Source organism: Eptatretus burgeri, chromosome 8, assembly GCF_056783735.1.
Source record: "Eptatretus burgeri isolate ZD-2024b chromosome 8, Ebu_testis_v1, whole genome shotgun sequence".
NCBI lineage: Eukaryota > Metazoa > Chordata > Myxini > Myxiniformes > Myxinidae > Eptatretus > Eptatretus burgeri.
The window spans coordinates 3,142,255-3,160,181 of record NC_140968.1 but is presented as its reverse complement, the minus strand read 5'-3'; the positions used below and the strand labels follow the sequence as shown (position 1 = coordinate 3,160,181).

Below are 17,927 nucleotides of genomic sequence, written 5' to 3'. Positions count from 1 at the left end.
ATTGAACTTCAGGTATCTGTCCATGATGTCATCATTTTTTGAGTGCTGAGATGGATCGAAGCAATTAACTTTGCACACAGGTGTGAGATTTGGTCAGACAGATATTAAAATGGAGACGTGTTTTGTTTCTTATACAGTATAGCGAAAACTCACAAGCATACTTGTGGGTATTATGAAGGTCATACTAATAACAGGAGTAGTAAAGGTTTTAAATCTCCTCCAAGAGCTATAGATCTTCTTTAACAGCCACAATTATTCCCACATTCTTGTGGGGTTTGGCCGGGGGAAGCTTGGCCCAAGTCTTTCACGAATCCTCTGACCTGGCCTGATGTTTAACTGACGTTGGAGCAGGAATTTGGAAGTTGGCCATGGTGTCCGCTCGCCTACCCTTCTCAAAGGTCACCGTGAGATCTTTAACGTCCACCAACTAATGCCGGCAGATGGAACACCCAGTATAACATCCATCAGAGGGACAGCGCAGACATTGATGAATCACCCTGCCCGTGAAACATTGGGATGACAGTTTATAGCTTGGTCAGGATTCAAACCCGTGCTAGTAGTACAGAAGCACGAGTTTAAACCTTGATTAAAAAAAAATGCTGAAAGACGATTTTTTTCAGGAAAGTTGCTTTGATGTCTATTGAACACCATGGAGTAACGTCTCCAAAAATCCCACGTGAGGAAAGCTCAGAATCCAAGATGGCCACCAACGCAATTCACGAATATCTGGAAAACACTAAAACAGCCATAACTTTGTTATTACTTGTCATAGGAAGATGATTTTGTCATGGCAAGATTTAGGGTTATGAGGAATTCAAAAGAACCCTCGGAATTTCAATGTGAGGATGGCATTTGAAGTATAATTTGGAAATTCAAACGAAATATTTTAATTGATGCCAGGTACAGAAAATGGAATGTTTAACATGCACTACATGGCGAAAAGTATGCGGATACCCCTTTTAATCAGTGAATGGGCCGTACTGAAGAGCTCACTGACTTTCAACGTGGCGCCGTCATAGGATGTCACCTTTCCAACAAGTCAGTTCATCAAATTTCTGCCCTACTAGAGCTGCTCTGGTCAACTGTAAGTGCTGTTATTGTGAAGTGGAAACGTCTTGGAGCAACAACAGCTCAGCTGTGAATTGGTAGGCCACACAAGCTCGCAGAACAGGACCGACGAGTGCTGAAGCGTGTTGCATGGAAAAATCGTTTGTGTCGTCGGTTGCAACACTCACGACCGAGTTCCAAACTGACTCTGGAAGCAACGTCAGCACAAACACTGTTCGTCGAGAGCTTCATGAAATGGGTTTCCATGGCCGAGCAGCCACACACAAGCCTACGATCACCATGTGCAATGCCAAGTGTCGGCTGGAGTGGTGTAAGGCTCACCACCATTGGACCCTGGAGCAGTGGAAACACATTCTCTGGAGTGATGAATCACGCTTCACCATCTGGCAGTCTGACAGACTAATCTGGGTTTGGCGGATGCCAGGACAACGCTACCTGCCCGAATGCATCGTGCCAACTGGAAAGTTTGATGGAGGTGGAATAATGGTCTGGGGCTGTTTTTCATGGTTTGGGGTTGACTCCTTAGTTCCAGTAAAGGGAAATATTAACGCTACAGTATACAATGACATTCTAGATGATTCTGTGCTTCCAACTTTGTAGCAACTGTTTGGGGAGGCCCTTTCCAGCATGACAATATCCCCGTGCACAAAGCGAGGTCCACACAGAAATGGTTTGTCGAGATCGATGTGGAAGAACTTGACTGGCCTGCTTAGAGCCCTGATCTCAACCCCATCGAACACCTTTGGGATGAATTGGAACGCCGAATGCGAGCCAAACCTAATCGCCCAACATCAGTGCCTGACCTCACGAATGCTCTTGTGGCTGAATGGGAAGCAAATACCCGCAGCAATGTTCCAACATCTCGTGGAAAGCCTTCCCAGAAGAGTGGAGTCTGTTATAGCGGAAAAGGTGGGACCAACTCCATATTAATGCCCATGATTTTGGAATGAGATGTTGGACGACCAGGTGTCCCACATACTTTTGGCCATGTAGTGTACTAACACCACTGAAAGTGTAACATACTCACACCACTGGAAGGTGTAACATACTCATTCCACTGGAAGGTGTAACATACACCACTGGAAGGTGTAACATACTCACACCACTGGCAGGTGTAACATACTCATACCACTAGAAGGTGTAACATACTCATACCACTGGAAGGTGTAACATACTCACACCACTGGAAGGTGGTGCTGTGCAACCGTATCCATCGAAAACGATAATGGATTCAGGGCCATAATTGTTGAGGACAGGTCCCACGTATGTGTCGCACACCTGCTCATATGTGACGTCATTGAGCCAACACGCTCTGCAAAAGATGACCTCCGTCACAATGATTTGGACATTCTGGGAATTTCCGGATGGACATTCACTCTTGATTTCAAGATGTTTGCGAGGACACTTTTGGTGTTCTTGTGTATTATCCCTTTGTCAAATAGAGAATGGAGGCTGCCTCCTGTACTCAAAGCACAAGTACCCCTGCATCTCTGTTTTGTGCTTGATTATACATGTCACATGCATGAAGAGGAGGGTGGTGTTGACCTCCACGGGCTCCACTTCCTCTCCATGGTCCAATACTTCACTTTTTCACTGCTAATGGGGGTAAACTCTGTTATTTACACTTCAACTTGATGTCAGCATAGTTGTGGCTTGTCATCACTTCTGCTGCTGCTTTCCCAGCCGCATAGATTCCATCCGCATTCACTGCCTTAATTACTGCAACCCCATTAGAGATGGAGACAAGGGCATCATGCTCCTGGTATGAGAAGGGAGAACGGACATGAAGCCCATTGACAAAGTACCCATAGTCCTTAGCATCTGATGTAGTGCTGCAGGCACACAAGTCGACATTCTGGTCAAATGGGTGACTATGAACACCACAAAACTCCTTGAGCACTTTGCAGATAAGTTGCACAAGGAGGGTGACATAGACTCAATTGGACAGAGTGCCATCAGAAATTCCCCGAGCATGAACCACACCTCCGGATGTCTTCAACAATTGCACCAGTTCTTGCTCATTGGTCTGGTCTGTAAAATTTTCCGCTCCAGAACTTTTATGTTCTTCCGATAGAAAAGTAACCTCCCTCGGTTAACTAACGGAACTTGTCCTCCCCCATGACCTCGGGTAACTTTTTCATATTGTCAAGATAGACACGGGCGGATATTGCATAAGCGAGATGGCCTGCAGCATGCAAGATTGAGATAATTTCACAGATGGCATGAAGATGCAGATCCCAATCTTCTGTGCGCCTTCTCCTCAAATGAAGTGCATTATCACTCGCACATGCTTTGTATATTCTATCCACAACCTTCCAGTGTGACTTTTTCCCGGCTGAATCTGCCATCAGATCATCTATAATTTGAGTTAGTTGTCAGACCACTACCTCATTCAGCACAATATTGGTGGTGCACTCACCGGTGAGAAGCATCTTGTGTACAGCATGAAGGCGATTGATATTCACCCCACTCGAACAGGGGTTCCTTTGAATTCCTCATTCCCCAAAACCCAGGTCTAGATCCAAAATCATCTTCCGATGACAAGTAATAACAAAGTTATGGCTCTTCGTGTTTCCTGATATTTGCAAATTGTGCTGGTGGCCGTCTTGGATTCTGAGGTTTCCTCAAGTGAGATTTTTGGGGACTTTACTCCTTGGTGTTAGTTTACTCCTTTACACCTCAAATACTTTCCTGAAATAAATAAGCTTTAAAAAACTTTTCTTGGTTCTAATTGATATCCAGCTTATGCTCTTGTGCTATAAACAGGTTAGAGGGGAGTGTGCGTACTTTGAGGCCATCCTGCCAGCCCCTCCCATGAGCTATAGATATTGTAAATAAATAAATAAAAACCAATGTCACCCGTATCTTGCCAAAAGGTGACCAGGTGTGACTTCTTTAAGGTCACACTGAGGTGAACAGAGCTGCTATCCACCAGGAGCGACTCCTTGAGGAATATCTGCCTACGAGAGATTCCGATGAGAATCGATTCTACAGAGTAACCATGAAAAATATGCTTTTGCCTCATAATGTCACGAAATGACGTCATAATGTCTCAAGCTTGACATATCTAGAAAGCACTCATTGAGGTGTTCAATTTGAGGTACTACACGATATGGTTCCTAAAACTTGAAAATTTGACCTTGGGGTCAAATATGTTTTGACCTGAGGCGCTAACCATGAAGGTCAAGGCCAATCGCCACCAAAAATTAATCAGCTGAGCGCCAGACCATGAACTATGTTCCCATGAAGTTTGAAGACGATCCGATCAAAATTACTCAAAAATAAGGGTTTCGTCGACTCCCCTGATTTGCGCCAAAGTGACCTTGACCTTTGACCTTGACCATCAAAATTTTGTGCACTGAAAGGGACCTCTATAGGCCTCTGATATGCGAAGTTACAAAAATTTCCGATGCTAACTGTGCTCTGCAGAATTTTTATACATGATTACAGACAAAGAAAAAAAAAACAAAAAAAAAAAACATACAAGCTGACTAACATATCTTGCAAAACTTCGTTTTGGCAAGATAAAAATAAAGACAGTAAAGAAATGTAGAAAAAAACACAACGAAGAAGTACTATTATTGAGATGGATCGAAGCAATTAACTTTGCACACAGGTGTGAGATTTGGTCAGACAGATATTAAAATGGAGACGTGTTTTGTTTCTTATACAGTATAGCGAAAACTCACAAGCATACTTGTGGGTATTATGAAGGTCATACTAATAACAGGAGTAGTAAAGGTTTTAAATCTCCTCCAAGAGCTATAGATCTTCTTTAACAGCCACAATTATTCCCACATTCTTGTGGGGTTTGGCCGGGGGAAGCTTGGCCCAAGTCTTTCACGAATCCTCTGACCTGGCCTGATGTTTAACTGACGTTGGAGCAGGAATTTGGAAGTTGGCCATGGTGTCCGCTCGCCTACCCTTCTCAAAGGTCACCGTGAGATCTTTAACGTCCACCAACTAATGCCGGCAGATGGAACACCCAGTATAACATCCATCAGAGGGACAGCGCAGACATTGATGAATCACCCTGCCCGTGAAACATTGGGATGACAGTTTATAGCTTGGTCAGGATTCAAACCCGTGCTAGTAGTACAGAAGCACGAGTTTAAACCTTGATTAAAAAAAAATGCTGAAAGACGATTTTTTTCAGGAAAGTTGCTTTGATGTCTATTGAACACCATGGAGTAACGTCTCCAAAAATCCCACGTGAGGAAAGCTCAGAATCCAAGATGGCCACCAACGCAATTCACGAATATCTGGAAAACACTAAAACAGCCATAACTTTGTTATTACTTGTCATAGGAAGATGATTTTGTCATGGCAAGATTTAGGGTTATGAGGAATTCAAAAGAACCCTCGGAATTTCAATGTGAGGATGGCATTTGAAGTATAATTTGGAAATTCAAACGAAATATTTTAATTGATGCCAGGTACAGAAAATGGAATGTTTAACATGCACTACATGGCGAAAAGTATGCGGATACCCCTTTTAATCAGTGAATGGGCCGTACTGAAGAGCTCACTGACTTTCAACGTGGCGCCGTCATAGGATGTCACCTTTCCAACAAGTCAGTTCATCAAATTTCTGCCCTACTAGAGCTGCTCTGGTCAACTGTAAGTGCTGTTATTGTGAAGTGGAAACGTCTTGGAGCAACAACAGCTCAGCTGTGAATTGGTAGGCCACACAAGCTCGCAGAACAGGACCGACGAGTGCTGAAGCGTGTTGCATGGAAAAATCGTTTGTCGTCGGTTGCAACACTCACGACCGAGTTCCAAACTGACTCTGGAAGCAACGTCAGCACAAACACTGTTCGTCGAGAGCTTCATGAAATGGGTTTCCATGGCCGAGCAGCCACACACAAGCCTACGATCACCATGTGCAATGCCAAGTGTCGGCTGGAGTGGTGTAAGGCTCACCACCATTGGACCCTGGAGCAGTGGAAACACATTCTCTGGAGTGATGAATCACGCTTCACCATCTGGCAGTCTGACAGACTAATCTGGGTTTGGCGGATGCCAGGACAACGCTACCTGCCCGAATGCATCGTGCCAACTGGAAAGTTTGATGGAGGTGGAATAATGGTCTGGGGCTGTTTTTCATGGTTTGGGGTTGACTCCTTAGTTCCAGTAAAGGGAAATATTAACGCTACAGTATACAATGACATTCTAGATGATTCTGTGCTTCCAACTTTGTAGCAACTGTTTGGGGAGGCCCTTTCCAGCATGACAATATCCCCGTGCACAAAGCGAGGTCCACACAGAAATGGTTTGTCGAGATCGATGTGGAAGAACTTGACTGGCCTGCTTAGAGCCCTGATCTCAACCCCATCGAACACCTTTGGGATGAATTGGAACGCCGAATGCGAGCCAAACCTAATCGCCCAACATCAGTGCCTGACCTCACGAATGCTCTTGTGGCTGAATGGAAGCAAATACCCGCAGCAATGTTCCAACATCTCGTGGAAAGCCTTCCCAGAAGAGTGGAGTCTGTTATAGCGGAAAAGGTGGGACCAACTCCATATTAATGCCCATGATTTTGGAATGAGATGTTGGACGACCAGGTGTCCACATACTTTTGGCCATGTAGTGTACTAACACCACTGAAAGTGTAACATACTCACACCACTGGAAGGTGTAACATACTCATTCCACTGGAAGGTGTAACATACACCACTGGAAGGTGTAACATACTCACACCACTGGCAGGTGTAACATACTCATACCACTAGAAGGTGTAACATACTCATACCACTGGAAGGTGTAACATACTCACACCACTGGAAGGTGGTGCTGTGCAACCGTATCCATCGAAAACGATAATGGATTCAGGGCCATAATTGTTGAGGACAGGTCCCACGTATGTGTCGCACACCTGCTCATATGTGACGTCATTGAGCCAACACGCTCTGCAAAAGATGACCTCCGTCACAATGATTTGGACATTCTGGGGAATTTCCGGATGGACATTCACTCTTGATTTCAAGATGTTTGCGAGGACACTTTTGGTGTTCTTGTGTATTATCCCTTTGTCAAATAGAGAATGGAGGCTGCCTCCTGTACTCAAAGCACAAGTACCCCTGCATCTCTGTTTTGTGCTTGATTATACATGTCACATGCATGAAGAGGAGGGTGGTGTTGACCTCCACGGGCTCCACTTCCTCTCCATGGACCAATACTTCACTTTTTTCACTGCTAATGGGGGTAAACTCTGTTATTTACACTTCAACTTGATGTCAGCATAGTTGTGGCTTGTCATCACTTCTGCTGCTGCTTTCCCAGCCGCATAGATTCCATCCGCATTCACTGCCTTAATTACTGCAACCCCATTAGAGATGGAGACAAGGGCATCATGCTCCTGGTATGAGAAGGGAGAACGGACATGAAGCCCATTGACAAAGTACCCATAGTCCTTAGCATCTGATGTAGTGCTGCAGGCACACAAGTCGACATTCTGGTCAAATGGGTGACTATGAACACCACAAAACTCCTTGAGCACTTTGCAGATAAGTGCACAAGGAGGGGTGACATAGACTCAATTGGACAGAGTGCCATCAGAAATTCCCCGAGCATGAACCACACCTCCGGATGTCTTCAACAATTGCACCAGTTCTTGCTCATTGGTCTGGTCTGTAAAATTTTCCGCTCCAGAACTTTTATGTTCTTCCGATAGAAAAGTAACCTCCCTCGGTTAACTAACGGAACTTGTCCTCCCCCATGACCTCGGGTAACTTTTTCATATTGTCAAGATAGACACGGGCGGATATTGCATAAGCGAGATGGCCTGCAGCATGCAAGATTGAGATAATTTCACAGATGGCATGAAGATGCAGATCCCAATCTTCTGTGCGCCTTCTCCTCAAATGAAGTGCATTATCACTCGCACATGCTTTGTATATTCTATCCACAACCTTCCAGTGTGACTTTTCCCGGCTGAATCTGCCATCAGATCATCTATAATTTGAGTTAGTTGTCAGACCACTACCTCATTCAGCACAATATTGGTGGTGCACTCACCGGTGAGAAGCATCTTGTGTACAGCATGAAGGCGATTGATATTCACCCCACTCGAACAGGGTTCCTTTGAATTCCTCATTCCCCAAAACCCAGGTCTAGATCCAAAATCATCTTCCGATGACAAGTAATAACAAAGTTATGGCTCTTCGTGTTTCCTGATATTTGCAAATTGTGCTGGTGGCCGTCTTGGATTCTGAGGTTTCCTCAAGTGAGATTTTTGGGGACTTTACTCCTTGGTGTTAGTTTACTCCTTTACACCTCAAATACTTTCCTGAAATAAATAAGCTTTAAAAAAACTTTTTCTTGGTTCTAATTGATATCCAGCTTATGCTCTTGTGCTATAAACAGGTTAGAGGGGAGTGTGCGTACTTTGAGGCCATCCTGCCAGCCCCTCCCATGAGCTATAGATATTGTAAATAAATAAATAAAAACCAATGTCACCCGTATCTTGCCAAAAGGTGACCAGGTGTGACTTCTTTAAGGTCACACTGAGGTGAACAGAGCTGCTATCCACCAGGAGCGACTCCTTGAGGAATATCTGCCTACGAGAGATTCCGATGAGAATCGTTCTACAGAGTAACCATGAAAAATATGCTTTTGCCTCATAATGTCACGAAATGACGTCATAATGTCTCAAGCTTGACATATCTAGAAAGCACTCATTGAGGTGTTCAATTTGAGGTACTACACGATATGGTTCCTAAAACTTGAAAATTTGACCTTGGGGTCAAATATGTTTGACCTGAGGCGCTAACCATGAAGGTCAAGGCCAATCGCCACCAAAAATTAATCAGCTGAGCGCCAGACCATGAACTATGTTCCCATGAAGTTTGAAGACGATCCGATCAAAATTACTCAAAAATAAGGGTTTCGTCGACTCCCCTGATTTGCGCCAAAGTGACCTTGACCTTTGACCTTGACCATCAAAATTTTGTGCACTGAAAGGGACCTCTATAGGCCTCTGATATGCGAAGTTACAAAAATTTCCGATGCTAACTGTGCTCTGCAGAATTTTTTATACATGATTACAGACAAAGAAAAAAAAACAAAAAAAAAAAAACATACAAGCTGACTAACATATCTTGCAAAACTTCGTTTTGGCAAGATAAAAATAAAGACAGTAAAGAAATGTAGAAAAAAACACAACGAAGAAAATGCATGGAATAGGTATAAAGTATGTACTATTATTTTATAAGTTAAGTCACCATTTTTGTAGAACTGAAAGGACTGATGCGATGCATCAAAGCCGACTGCCACTGGACCAACCGAGGCAACAGCAGCTTGCAGGGCTCTTTCATTGCCTTTTGGAAGATCAACCACCCCAGTTGCCGAAGCAGAGCGTGTGGCTGTTTGATAACGACAAGGCCGGCCATCCTGGCAATAGGTGGAAGAAATTAACTCAAAGCAAAGCAGAGGAATAAAAAGGGGAAAGTAAAGAATGAATGGAAAGCAAGACAAATACAACAAAATTTGTTGAGATGGAGAAGACTCATTCACAGCGAGATGTTGTGTACACTGTACCTATCTGCGAGTCTGAATCCGTTTTGGAGGTACGGCTGCGCCGCTGATGTCGTATTGTCCGCCATACTCCCCAATAGTTCAGAGCAGGAATTTAGAATTTGGTAGAACATAAAATGACAAACTCTCTTCCAAAGAAGGTAGAGGATAAAAAGGTAGAAATCCCCGATATAACGGCAATTAAGAGGAAGCGAGGAGGAGAAAGTAGAAATTAGTGAAAGAAAATGTACCTGTGCCTCGTAAGGATAACTACTTTCAGAGTCGATGCCATCGTTTTTTATCACGTACTGAAAGGCACCGTCCATCGAGCCCCCGTGGCAGCCACTGTTTCCCTGGCCTTGGGAGCAGTCCATAAGGTTCTGCTCACTAAGCGATGGCAACATGTTGCTTCCTCGTCTCGCCCACTGGCCTTCCAGTGCACCCGTCGCACTGAAGGACCAACAGGAACCACACTGTCTCTGCCAAGATCACCAAAGTCATAACAAGGTTTCGGTTTATCTTGGGGTTTGTTAAGATTACATGATGAGACCATTATTAGTTACATGAGTTGCTTTGGTTCACAAGAATTTGACAGTTCTGTCTTGACTTGCAAACCGTTTTATCCCTGGCTGATCTATGTTTAGCATGCAGGATCTCACCTGGTCCTTTACATCCGTCACGAGGCCTTCATTCCGCCAGTCCACATGCGCTGGAATTTGGAAGTTTAGAGGAGGCAAGAAAGTAACACTTTGCCGTGCTTTGCTGCTCCGAGTCGTGGTGTCTGCCCTCAGTCCATTCATTCTCGTTCGGAACTCGTCTCGCGTCTGGGAAAACACATACAAGCTTACCTGAGAACCTTCATACTAAATACAAACCCGCTTTATCCTCTCACAACTATATACAACTCACCATATCACTAAAGTGGTTCATTTCCATAGTGAATGAGTGCTTGGCCATGGAGTGCTCCAGATTATGCGTCTCAATCGTGTGGAGGTTCCTTTCCCATACGAGTCTTCTCCAAATGTCTTCATTCTACAGGCAATATACACGCAGGCTAAGAAAGTGTGGACATGGCGATGTGTCGTGACCAAGAGCTTATTAAACAGGAAGCTATAGTCAGTACCATTCCAGAACATCTCCGATGACCAATTAGCTCAATGGAGTTGTTTGGGATTAAAGTGGAAACACATTCCTCAACAAAGGTTCTGTTTGTGCAGTATTTGTTATGTCACTGAAAGTATTGTGGGGGGGGGGGGGGGGTCATATATAGAAGCTCACATTTGTATAGTGTTTTCCGTGGAAGAATTTCCAGGCCAGCCATGAAGAGTCCAGTGAAGGTTGAGGTGCCGGCAAACCTTGAGCTTTGGTAACCTGCAGCAGCATGAGCTGCAGTAGCGCACACCGCAGAAGCATCTGATACTGCAATGTGTAAACCATGTCAATGTTCCCATGGAAACTATTCATCAGTGTGAGACTTATAGCAGAATCGATTTTTTTTTTGTCTCTCGGTACATTGAGTGAAGGCTCAAGGAGCAACTGCACGTATACATTAAATATAACACTGGGATTAATGCACATCAATGTACCTCCACCTTTCATCCTCATCAATGCTGCTCTTGCTCTCTCGATTATTTGATCACCTGGACTTTAAGCAGGTGAGCTTATGTGATCGAGCAGTGTCCATCTGTGAGTCAGTCAGTCAGTCCGTGAGTCTACAAACACTTCGGTCATTATCGCTTGAACCAAACAAACAATTTTGATGAAACTTGGCCACAAGCTTCATATCTGTGCTCATTGAGGGGGTCTTTGGGGGGGGGGGTTTCGACCCCCCCCCAAAATAGGTATTTGCTCTCTTCTCCAAAACTACACACACAATTTCAATGAAACTTCACTAAAACCTTCGTCATCCGTGATGTACCAAAGTTTGCTCATGGCATTAAAAAAAAAATCAGGATCTAAGGGAGTCTGCGGGGGGATTTGAGTGACTGTTTCTCCTGATCCAGGTGAGCTTCAGGACGCGCGGTCCTATTTTTTGTAAAACTTCTGGGTCCTCCCAACCCCCTTCCCCGTTACAGTGACCATAGACCCTAGATACGTAAATGCATGTATTCTATTGCTCTGTTTTTTTTTTGTTGGTTTTCAGTCGTACTTGCAGGGGATACTCCCGAGGCCTATTTACTTTGCCTTGCACACTTCTCTTGCTGTCCGATAGCAAACACGTCACCTGCAAAGCTGAGATCTTCCAGATGATCACCTTGAGCCCAGTCTATTCCATATCTGGCATGTTCTGTCATCCTCCTTAATACCCCAGTCCAATACAAGTAGCAACAGTGGTGGAGATAACATGCAAACCTGTTTGACTCTTGTTTTGACTTCAAGTTCTGTCGACTTGTATCCATTAGAGATCACACAGCATTTGTGTCCATTGAAGACCCACATGCCCTACTTGTTCTGTATCATTCTGATCAACTTTACGGGTATTCCATAACCTTCTAATATACTGTATTCCACATCACATCCCCGTTCACACTGTCAAATGCTTTTTCCAAAGGATGAGGGAAATCTGGAAATCAAAAAACAAAATTACAACACAAGGACGAAGTTTGAAATTTGGACGTTCACGTAGAATCGGTTCTATGATTTGGCTGTGAAGTGCTCGAGATCGAGTAGTAGCAAGTAGAGGCCTGACTTGAGAAAGTTACCTTGAAAAGTAACCAAGGTCATTGGGAGAAACTAAAATCCTTTATTTATAGCTTTTGCAAAAAGATTTTGCAAATCTTCTGGTCAGGTAGAGTGAGCAAGAAGGAGGTGGAAAGGACTGTAAAGAAAGAAAAACATCATGCAGGAAATTGAAATGAGCAGGTGGACATGGATTTGGGCACGTGTTGCGTATCGTCACCCTCATAACAAAAGTTGCTGTCATTTTTTTTTTCCAGTTTTTGAGATTTTCTGCCTAAGTCATTCTATGGCCGTGACATAATCATAATAACGAGTAACAAGATTTGTGTTTCATTTTGCCTCCATTAATAACTCTGTGCACAAGAAATAGTGAATAGATATTAGTTGATGAAGAATTGCTGCAGTTTTTTTTTTTGTGTTTTTCTCAAAACTGGGAGAAATGACGTGGGCACTTTTGTTTTGAGGGTCAACGATATGGAAAACAACATCACAAAATGGGCGACACACTGGAAGCTTGAAGGTCAAAGAAAGGTTGGACGACTTTGAGAGACTTGACGGTGTATGGTGGAAAAAGGAGCCGGGGGAGCTCGAAACACCTCGACGGTGATCAGCAGTGGGCCCAAGACAGAGGAGAGAAGTGCGAGCGAGTTCCTCAAGAGGCTCCATATGCCATCAGGCACGACAGCATCGTCAGCAAGTAAGCAAGCAATGCACCTTCACATGAACTCACAAGAATAAGGGACAATGGACAATCCCCAGGATTATGATGGACAACTTTGAAAATAAAATGCACGAGAATAATTTGTAATTAAGATGACTTCCAAAAAGCTGGATGAGTGCAGACATAATACTCCTTACCAAGAGGCACAACACTTACACTCACTACCTGCAAACCACACGGTCTTCAACACTTACACTCACTACCTGCTAACCTCACGGTTCTCAACACTGACACTCACTACCTGCTAACCTCACGGTTCTCAACACTGACACTCACTACCTGCTAACCTCACGGTTCTCAACACTGACACTCACTACCTGCTAACCTCACGGTTCTCAACACTTACACTCACTACCTGCAAACCACACGGTCTTCAACACTTACACTCACTACCTGCTAACCTCACGGTTCTCAACACTGACACTCACTACCTGCTAACCTCACGGTTCTCAACACTTACACTCACTACCTGCAAACCACACGGTCTTCAACACTTACACTCACTACCTGCTAACCTCACGGTTCTCAACACTGACACTCATTACCTGCTAACCTCACGGTTCTCAACACTGACACTCACTACCTGCTAACCACACGGTTTTCAACACTTACACTCACTACCTGCTAACCTCACGGTTCTCAACACTGACACTCACTACCTGCTAACCTCACGGTTCTCAACACTTACACTCACTACCTGCTCACCACACGGTTCTCAACACTTACACTCACTACCTGCTAACCACACGGTTTTCATGAGCATCTGCCATCGATGTGATCATCACCACATTCAACTGCATAATCGTGCTCATTCTCGAGGCTGAGTGCACCACCTTACAACTGCCGTGCAACATCGTAAGGAACGTCGTCACTACGGTATGCTACAAGTTCATGATCCTCATCACCTTCGAAACACATGGATCTCACCACCTGTCAAACACATCATTCTCACCTCATTGTAATTTCACAATCGAACAACCACACAATCCTCACCACCTTCAAACCGTAGAAAACTTCTCCAGCGAAGAGTTAGCCCAGCAAGCTGCCAATCTGACCCAACTGTCGTAAACTGGTGGGATCTTGAGATAGGAGTGGGTGGAAGGGATGGAGGAGGAGTGAAGAAAGGAGGGAAAAGGGATAACATGGATGGAAAGGGGAAGGGATAAGTTACTGGTCAAAGTCGTTTGTTTTACTTATCAAGATCAAATGGCTTCGTCATCGTTTAAGTTAACTGGAATACAGAGAAGCATGGATGGATAACAATGAAATGATAACAAGTTTGATTGGTTAAACGTTTTTTTGACAGTAGTGGTAATCTTCATAAATCGGTAAAACAGAGGATACTTGGTAAGAAACTTTCGGATGTCCAGATATTAACTCCACCTGGATTTAACAGTCATCTTCACCATCTTCACCTGTGGACCAGTGAGTCTGATGACACTTGCTCACCGAGGACATTCGAGGGGAGGACGAGGGTCACGTGATGGCGAGGGTCACGTGAACACGCTTGATCTCGTCTTGGTTCGACCCCCAAACTGTTTGCCATTCTGTTGACTTGCCGGAATGGGCGCTGCATCTCGGAGCACCCAATCCTTCATTGGAGAAGGAAGTACCAATACAAAGCCGGCTGTCTGCAATGAAGTTGCAGACGTTAAGAAGATCCCGTTGCATCTGTTGGAAAGAGTGGGCTGTTATTTACCGGTCACGTGGACGAGTACCCGCTCGTATGTGTTAAAAGTGTGGCTGGAGATGTTAAATTAGTTCGAGGGAATCATTAATTAGTTAGTGCTTCACGTCGAGGTTTAGTGAACTTGGAATAAATCAGATCGAGGCACAATGTGACATCAGGTCTTCTTTTTCATTGCACGTTGATCCAGGGCTCGGAAGGGAGCATGTTGGAACTCTTAAAGGAGCACGTTGGGGGCTCGTCAGGGAGCACGTTGGGGCTTGCAAAGAGCATGTTGGGACTCTTAAAGGAGCACGTTGGGGCTCTTAAAGGAGCACGTTGGGGCTTGCAAAGAGCATGTTGGGACTCTTAAAGGAGCATGTTGGAACTCTTAAAGGAGCACGTTGGGGGCTCGTCAGGGAGCACGTTGGGGCTTGCAAAGAGCATGTTGGGACTCTTAAAGGAGCACGTTGGGGCTCGTCAGGGAGCACGTTGGGGTTTGCAAAGAGCACGTTGGGACTCTTAAAGGAGCACGTTGGGGCTCTTAAAGGAGCACGTTGGGGGCTCGTAAGAGAGCACGTTGGGGCTTGTAAAGAGCACGTTGGGACTCTTAAAGGAGCACGTTGGGGCTCTTAAAGGAGCACGTTGGGGCTCTTAAAGGAGCACGTTGGGGGCTCGTAAGGGAGCACGTTGGGACTCTTAAGGGAGCACATTGGGGGCTCGTAAGGGAGCACGTTGGGGCTCTTAAAGGAGAACGTTGGGGACTTGTAAAGGAGCATGTTGGGGCTCTTAAAGGAGCACGTTGGGGATTGTAAAGGAGCAAGTTGGAGGCTTGTAAAGGAGCACGTTTGGGCTCATAAAGGAGAACGTTAGGGAATTGTAAAGGAGCATGTTGGGGCTCATAAAGGAGAATGTTGGGACTCTGAAAGGAGCACGTTGGGGCTCTTAAAGGAGCGCGTTGGGACTCTTAAAGGAGCACGTTGGGGCTCGTAAGGGAGCACGTTGGGACTGTTAAAGGAGCACGTTGGGGGCTCGTAAGGGAGCATGTTGGGACTCTTAAAGGAGCACGTTGGGACTATTAAAGGAGAACGTTCGGACTCTTAAAGGAGCACGTTGGGACTCTAAAAGGAGCACGCTGGGGCTCTTAAAGGAGCACGTTTGGGCTCATAAAGGAGAATGTTGGGACTCTTGAAGGAGCACGTTGGGGCTCTTAAAGGAGCACGTTGGGACTCTTAAAGGAGCACGTTGGGGCTCTTAAAGGAGCACGTTGGGACTTGTAAAGGAGCACGTTGGGGCTCTTAAAGGAGCACGTTGGGGGCTCATAAGGGACCACGTTGGGGCTTGTAAAGAGCATGTTGGGACTCTTAAAGGAGCACGTTGGGGCTCGTAAGGGAGCACTTTGGGACTCTTAAAGGAGCACGTTGGGGGCTCGTAAGGGAGCATGTTGGGACTATTAAAGGAGCACGTTGGGACTCTAAAAGGAGCACGTTGGGACTTGTAAAAGGAGCACGTTGGGGCTTTAAAGGAGCACGTAAGGAGCACGTTGGGACGCTTAAAGGAGCACGTAGGAGCACGTTGAAAGGAGCACGTTGGGGCTCGTAAGGGAGCACTTTGGGACTCTTAAGCAGAGCACGTTCGGACTCTTAAAGGAGCACGTTGGGACTATTAAAGGAGAGAACGTTCGGACTCTTAAAGGAGCACGTTGGGACACTTAAAGGAGCACGTTGGGTCTCTTAAAGGAGCATGTTGGGACTCTTAAAGGAGCACGTTGTAACTCTTAAAGGAGAACGTTGGGGGCTCGTAAGGGAGCACGTTGGGACTATTAAAGGAGAACGTTCGGACTCTTAAAGGAGCACGTTGGGACTCTAAAAGGAGCACGTTGGGACTCTTAAAGGAGAACGTTGGGGACTTGTAAAGGAGCATGTTGGGGCTCTTAAAGGAGAACGTTGGGGGCTCGTAAGGGAGCACGTTGGGACTATTAAAGGAGAACGTTCGGACTCTTAAAGGAGCACGCTGGGGCTCTTAAAGGAGAACGTTGGGGACTTGTAAAGGAGCATGTTGGGGCTCTTAAAGGAGAACGTTGGGGACTTGTAAAGGAGCATGTTGGGGCTCTTAAAGGAGCACGTTGGGGATTGTAAAGGAGCAAGTTGGAGGCTTGAAAAGGAGCACGTTTGGGCTCATAAAGGAGAACGTTAGGGAATTGTAAAGGAGCATGTTGGGGCTCATAAAGGAGAACGTTGGGACTTGTAAAGGAGCATGTTGGGGTTCTTAAAGGAGCACGTTTGGGCTCATAAAGGAGAACGTTAGGGAATTGAAAAGGAGCATGTTGGGGCTCTTAAAGGAGCACATTGGGACACATAAAGCAGAACGTTGGGGCTCTTAAAGGAGCACGTTGGGGGCTCATAAGGGACCACGTTGGGGCTTGTGAAGAGCACGTTGGGACTCTTCAAGGAGAACGTTTGGCCTCTTAAAGGAGCACGTTGGGGACTTGTAAAGGAGCATGTTGGGGCTCTTAAAGGAGAAGGTTGGGGCTTGTAAAGGAGCACGTTGGGGCTCTTAAAGGAGCACGTTGGGGATTGCAAAGGAGCAAGTTTGAGGCTTGTAAAGGAGCACGTTTGGGCTCATAAAGGAGAACGTTAGGGAATTGTAAAAGGGAATGTTGGGGCTCATAAAGGAGAACGTTGGGGCTTGTAAAGGAGCATGTTGGGGCTCTTAAAGGAGCATGTTGGGACACTAAAAGGAGAACGTTGCGGGCTCGTAAAGGAGCACGTTGGGACTCTGAAAGGAGCACGTTGGGGCTCTTAAAGGAGCACATTGGGGGCTCGTAAGGGAGCACGTTGGGGCTTGTAAAGAGCACGTTGGGACTCTTAAAGGAGAACGTTGGGGCTCTTAAAGGAGCACGTTGGGGCTCTTAAAGGAGCATGTTGGGGGCTCATAAGAGAGCACGTTGGGGCTTGTAAAGAGCACGTTGGGACTCTTAAAGGAGAACGTTGGGACTCTTAAAGGAGAACGTTGGGACTCTTAAAGGAGCACGTTGGGACTCTTAAAGGAGCACGTTGGGGCTCGTAAGGGAGCACGCTGGGACTCTTGAAGGAGCACGTTGGGACTCTTAAAGGAGCACGTTGGGGCTCTTGAAGGAGCACCTTGGGGCTCTTAAAGGAGCACGTTGGGACTTGTAAAAGGAGCACGTTGGGGCTCTTAAAGGAGCACGTTGGGGGCTCGTAAGGGAGCACGTTGGGACGCTTAAAGGAGCACGTTGGGACTCTTAAAGGAGCA

The 17,927-nt window shown here is 45.5% G+C and overlaps 1 protein-coding gene across 1 annotated transcript; it reads right to left on the bottom strand.

Annotated features, from left to right (window-relative positions):
- Positions 1-2,683: 2,683 nt before the first annotated feature.
- Positions 2,684-11,004, bottom strand: LOC147020931 (procathepsin L-like). The gene is made up of 7 exons (XM_085893498.1): positions 10,864-11,004; positions 10,495-10,617; positions 10,245-10,409; positions 9,837-10,064; positions 9,294-9,462; positions 7,294-7,569; positions 2,684-2,967 (listed from the first exon to the last, which is right to left on the bottom strand). Exons 1-7 carry the CDS (start codon positions 10,996-10,998, stop codon positions 2,684-2,686), a joined length of 1,380 nt encoding a protein of 459 aa, XP_085749624.1. The 5' UTR covers positions 10,999-11,004.
- Positions 11,005-17,927: the final 6,923 nt, after the last annotated feature.

Excerpts from the sequence above, each read along its gene's own strand:
- LOC147020931 (XM_085893498.1), bottom strand. The coding sequence starts at position 10,998 with ATGCTTCTGCGGTGTGCGCTACTGCAGCTCATGCTGCTGCAGGTTACC. Across the intron at positions 10,618-10,863 it reads ACGGAAAACACTATACAAAT|AATGAAGACATTTGGAGAAG; the intron begins GTGAGCTTCTAT and ends TATTGCCTGTAG. Across the intron at positions 7,570-9,293 it reads CTTTCAGTTCTACAAAAATG|TGCTCAAGGAGTTTTGTGGT; the intron begins GTGACTTAACTT and ends TTATCTGCAAAG.